Below are 6,134 nucleotides of genomic sequence, written 5' to 3'. Positions count from 1 at the left end.
TTGGTGTTGAGAAGATCATTGTGGGGATATAGCATAAGTGATCTAAGCATATTCTTTATTTTGAGTATCAGAGTGTTTATTTGTAAATATATGTAAATAGTGTAGTAGACTATTTCATTATCATTGATGGTGTGATGGATGATACAGTATTTGTGGTGGAGATATTTCATGTTGCTATCCAGCTGGCCCGGGAATGAGGAGTTGCAGGCCGAACGAATTTCTTGCTGTGCCTAACTATTGCAGCGTGCTTGAGGAGTGAGGACAGCTGGGGACGTAACAGAAAATTGGGGGCCTGTCCGGGATATCTTTGTGATAGTGTGCCACTTGTCCATGAGCCCAGTGTGTGTGACCAGGAGAATCTGCCTTCCTTGCCAGCCCTCCCCTCTGGACTACTGTGTCGTGGTGAGCCTTGAAATTATTTGTAATCATGGCAGAGAGTAATGTGCAAAACTTTGTGAGCAGTAGGGATGTACATTTTCTATACCAGTGCACAAGAGAAGAGCTGAGGGAGTTAGCATGCACTTATGGCATTGAGTTAAAAACTAATCTTAAGGAGGATATGCAGAGAGAACTGATAAAGGGTTTGATGGAATCTGGCATTTTGGGTAGAGAGCAGAGTGAGTGTGAAGAAGAAAATATGGAAAAGGATGAAAAGTATGTAGAAAGAAGCAAAGAAATGACTGGTAGTGAGATGATGGAATGGAAAGTGAAGTTAATGGAGATGGAGATAATGTTACAGAGGGAAAAGAATCAAGAGGCTTTGATTCAGGTGGAGATAAAAAAAAGTTGGAAGTAGAAAAAGGGGAACACAGAGGAAATTCAGCAGATATAAAGATGAAACTTATGCCAGAATTTGTAGAGGAAGAGGCTGAGGATTTCTTTATACAATTTGAGAAAATTGCTGAATTGAGAAGTTGGCCCAGGGAAGAGTGGGCTTTGTTGGTGCAAGCTAGATTAAAGGGCAAGGCAAGAGAGGTTTATGCTGGTTTGGGTATTGATGAGTGCAGTGATTATGATGTTGTTAAAGAGGCAATTTTACAGACTGTGAAGGTGGATCCAGAAATTTATAGACAGCGTTTCAGAGACGTTGGAAAGACACATAGTAACACCTATTTGGAAGCTGCCAGAGAGATTGTGCTGAAGTGTGGTAAATGGTTGAAATCTGAGGATGTGACAAGCAAGGAAGATGTGATACAGTTATTGATGTTAGAACATTTTAGAAATACTTTAAAACCAGCACTGAGGTATGAAATAATGAAACTAGACATTAGAAATGTGATTGAGGCTGGACGTAAAGCGGATCAGCTTGCTGTTGCGTATGAGATGAGCAAAGGTGCTGATAAAGGTAAATTTAACCAGAGCTGGGTTAACAAGTCCACCAACTCTTGGGGTGGTAAACAAGGTACAGCTAACCAAAACAGTTTCAAGAACTCAAATAATTTTCTGAAATCTAATGTTGGACATGTTCAAAGTCAGGCTGTAGAGTCACCTTTGTTTAGGAGTGATAAGGTCAGTAATACCTCACATCAGAATAAGTCAGGAATCAAATGTTATAAGTGTGGTGATTTTGGACACTTAAGTATAAGTTGTAAGAAAAATCAGGTGCAACCCAAGTGTCTGCATTGTGGTAAAGTAGGTCACAGGAAGTATCAATGTTATAGTTTGAAGAATTCCAAGGAAGCTGGATTGACTGTAACTGGGAAGGAACATGTAGAACAATTGTTAGCAAATGTATGTACAGGATCCAAGGTGTTACCTGCAGTAGAGTTTAAGCCATTTATCACCAAAGGTCGGATGAAGGTGGGTGAGGGACAAGGAAAGGAGATTGTGATACTGAGAGACACAGGAGCTAACCTGAGTCTTGTACGTAAAGGTATTGCAGAGTGGAGTGATGAGTCCTTTACTGGTGAAAATGTTGTTGTTAGGGGTGTGAGTTCTTCAGAGCTTGAAGTACCAGTACATTGTATGCGGCTTGAGAGTGGATTTGTCAAAGGAAATGTGAAAGTTGGAGTAAGTGAAGGATTGCCTGTGTCAGGAGTGGACATGCTATTAGCGAATGATTTGGCAGGCAATAAAGTTGTCCCTGAGCCTGAAATTGTGGAGAATCCTGAGGTTGACCAGGAAAGTGAAACCGTAGACCCAGAAGTATGTGAGGATGGTGAGAGACTTGAGGAGAGTATGATTTATCCAGCATGTGTAATGACAAGGGCTAGTGCTAAAAGAGCGGAGGAAGATGAGTGTGAGTTAGACCTAAGCTCATCCTGGCTTTGTGAACCTGGAGATGAAGCAGAGCAGGTGAAAGGGAAGGAAGTAGAGACTTTGCCAGACTTTGTTGTGAAAAAGGAGGACTTAATTGATGCACAAAGGAATGATGAAAGTCTGAAGGCGTTGTGGAGTGAGGCTGAGAGAGGAATTCTTGATGGAGATGTGGGATATTATGTGCAAGACCAAATTTTAATGAGAAAATGGAGACCTGCTGATAGCCCAGTATCTGATCATTGGATGATGAAGACCCAAATTGTTGTCCCTAAGAAGTACAGAAGTAAGATTTTGGAGTTGGCTCATGAAGATAGTTGGTCAGGACATTTTGGTGTAAGAAAGACTTTGAGTAGAGTGACAGCACATTTTTATTGGCCAGGTGTAAAGATGAGTGTAACTAAGCATTGTAAGACTTGTCATACATGTCAGGTTGTTGGTAAACCTAACCAGAATATTGTAAAGGCACCATTGCACCCTATTCCTGTTGTAGATGAACCATTCAGCAGGATATGTATTGATGTTGTAGGTCCTCTACCTCGTTCTAAGCGAGGCAATCAATATTTGCTAACTATTATGTGTATGTCAACAAGGTTTCCAGAGGCAATTCCTTTGAGAAGTATCCATGCCAAAGTGATTGTGAGGGAGTTGGTGAAATTTTTCTCATGGATTGGACTCCCGAGAGTAATTCAGTCAGATCAGGGCAGTAATTTCACTTCAAGGTTGTTTGGTCAGGTGTTGAAAGAGTTGAGGATTAAGCAGCAGTTATCGAGTGCCTACCACCCGCAGTCGCAGGGATGTGTGGAAAGGTTTCACCAAACTCTAAAGAAGACTTTAAAAATATACTGTACTGAAATGGATAAGGATTGGGATGAGGCAGTGCCACTAGCTTTGTTTGCCATAAGAGATGCTGTACAGGAGTCCACTGGCTTCAGTCCATTTGAACTTGTTTATGGACATGAGGTCAGGGGACCTCTGCGTATGTTGAAGGAGAAGTGGTTGGGAAATCATGATGTGCCAAATATGCTGGATTATGTTACTATGTTTAAGGAGAGATTGTTGAGAGCTAGAGAGATTGCATGTGAGAATTTAAAGGAGTCACAGACTAATATGAAAACCTGGTATGATAAGAAGGCACGAGATAGAAGTTTTCAGCCTGGTGATAAGGTGCTGGTGTTGTTTCCATTGCAGGATAATCCTTTGAAAGCAAAATATTATGGGCCTTGGGCCATTAAGGAGAAAGTCAGTGATGTAAATTACATAGTCAGAACCCCAGGGAGACGGAAGGGAACTCAATTGTGTCATGTAAATATGATCAAGCCATACTATGGTAGGGAAGAAGTATTGGATGTAAATGATGAAGTAATTGTGGTAATGTTGTGAAGGTGGAGAAGAGTGATGGTGAAGATGATGACTTGATGAATTGTGAAGGTCAGAGTTTGGAAAATTCAGTCATATTAAATAATTTGGATGAGAAGTTGAAGCATTTAGATAAGGATAAGAAAGGAGAGGTAAAAAGAATTGTTAACAAGTTTAGATCTTTGTTTCCTGATGCTCCTAGAAGAACCCATGTTATTGTGCATGATGTGGAAGTAGAGGATGTAAGGCCAATTAAGCAACATGCATACAGAGTGACTCCACAAAAGAGAGAAATTATGAGGAAGGAAGTAGAGTACATGTTGAAAAATGATTTAATTGAGCCAAGTAATAGTCCATGGAGTTCACCCTGTGTACTTTTACCTAAGGCTGGAGGGAATAGTTACAGATTTTGTACTGACTTTAGAAAAGTGATTACTGTAACTAAGACTGACTCATACCCTATTCCCAGGATTGATGACTGTATTGATCAGTTAGGAAATGCTAAGTATGTGACAAAGTTAGATTTGCTTAAGGGTTTCTGGCAAGTTGGATTAACTGAAAGGGCTAAGGAATTGTCAGCATTTGTTACCATGGATGGGTTGTATCAGTATAAAGTTTTGCCATTTGGAATGAAGAACAGTAGCAGTTGTTTTCAGAGATTGGTTAATGCAGTGTTAAGTGGAGTGAAGTGTTGTACTGTATACATTGATGATATAGTACTGTATTCTGATACATGGGAGGAGCATTTGAAGTTGTTGGATGAAGTATTTAGAAAGTTAGATGATGCAAATCTCACAGTGAATTTAGCAAAGAGTGATTTTGTGAAGGCTTATGTGGACTATTTAGGATTCAAAGTGGGACAAGGACAAGTGAGGCCATTGGATGCTAAGGTGAGAGATATTCTGAACTTTCCTTCTCCAACAAATAGGAAAGAATTGTTGAGGTTTTTGGGAATGAGTGGGTATTACAGAAGATTTTGTAAGAACTTTTCAGCCGTTGCATTGCCATTGACCAGGTTGTTGTCAAAGAAGGTGAAATTTATGTGGAGTGAGCACTGTGTGGAGGCTTTTAAGAAAATTAAGGATATGCTAGTAAATGCACCCATATTGGTCACTCCTGATTATGATAAGCCATTTAAATTGTATGTGGATCCCAGTGGTGAGGGAATTGGGGGAGTATTAATGCAGGAAGTGGAGCAGGTTGATCATCCTATTGGGTATTTTTCTAAGAAGTTGTTACCATATCAGATGAATTACAGTACTGTGGAGAAGGAGGCTTTGGCATTGATTATGTGTTTGAATCATTTTGAAGTGTATGTGAAGGGTACCATGAGGCCCGTGCAAATTTTCACTGATCATAATCCTCTTGTATTTGTAAATAGGATGAAGAACTCTAACCAGAGGTTAATGAGATGGTGTCTGCTGTTGCAAGAATATAATTTGGTTGTGACTCATGTAAAGGGAAGAGAGAATGTGATAGCAGACGCTCTCTCTCGCGTTCCTGAGAGATGTGAATCCTCTTAAAGGGAGAATTCACATCTTTACTGGAAGGGGGGTGTTACGAGGAGTTATCCCTTATTTCATACAGTACGTTTTCTTGTGTATCATGAATGTAATGAATATTATGTTTATTATTGTATAATGTGATTGTATATTGTGTTGGAGTTTATCTTTGGAGAATGTAAAAATGAATTAATATTTGTGAAGTTGTTAAGGGTTACCATGTAAGGTTATGTTGTTGTATTGTGATCCCGTTAGTGAGAGATATGTTATGTATGCACGAGGAGAGAGTGCGTGGCTTCTCTCTCTCTTGGTGGCTGGCGGCGTGTGAGGAGCTGATCTGGGTTTCTGTTCGGGTGGGCGTGTTGGAGGAGACACGTGGTGATTTTGGGAGAGCAGCGTGGTCACACACTGTGAGGTGTTATATAAGGGAAGTGGTGAGATAATTATGTGAATATATTGATGAGTATTACTTGTGGGAGGAGAATATACTGGTGATGGAGAGAGAGCGTGGTGTGGGTGGCCACAAGATAGCCTATGGTGCACGTGGTGGTGTACTTGTGATAGTGGAGATTATTATTGTGTGAACCATTGTGGAGTATTTATGTGGTTAATATTATAGAGTAACATGTGAGGGAGAATGGTTAATTATTTTGAGATTATGGTTATTATTGAGTGTCATTTGGTGTTGAGAAGATCATTGTGGGGATATAGCATAAGTGATCTAAGCATATTCTTTATTTTGAGTATCAGAGTGTTTATTTGTAAATATATGTAAATAGTGTAGTAGACTATTTCATTATCATTGATGGTGTGATGGATGATACAGTATTTGTGGTGGAGATATTTCATGTTGCTATCCAGCTGGCCCGGGAATGAGGAGTTGCAGGCCGAACGAATTTCTTGCTGTACCTAACTATTGCAGCGTGCTTGAGGAGTGAGGACAGCTGGGGACGTAACAATAGTATAGTGAAAGGATTTGAAACACTGTTTGATAACCTCTGCAGTACAGTGACGAAG

The 6,134-nt window shown here is 40.1% G+C and overlaps 1 protein-coding gene across 1 annotated transcript; it reads left to right on the top strand.

Annotated features, from left to right (window-relative positions):
• The first annotated feature begins 834 nt into the window (after window positions 1-834).
• On the top strand, window positions 835-3,639 carry LOC145412373 (uncharacterized). Its single transcript, XM_080282262.1, has 3 exons — window positions 835-1,402; window positions 1,742-2,576; window positions 2,850-3,639. The coding sequence occupies exons 1-3, from the start codon at window positions 835-837 to the stop codon at window positions 3,637-3,639; spliced, it is 2,193 nt and encodes a 730-aa protein (XP_080138388.1).
• Window positions 3,640-6,134: the final 2,495 nt, after the last annotated feature.

This window comes from Coenobita brevimanus, chromosome 93 (assembly GCF_032717465.1).
Source record: "Coenobita brevimanus isolate Jiangsu-jjx chromosome 93, ASM3271746v2, whole genome shotgun sequence".
In the NCBI taxonomy this organism is placed as follows: domain Eukaryota; kingdom Metazoa; phylum Arthropoda; class Malacostraca; order Decapoda; family Coenobitidae; genus Coenobita; species Coenobita brevimanus.
This window is presented reverse-complemented; position numbering and strand designations above follow the sequence as displayed.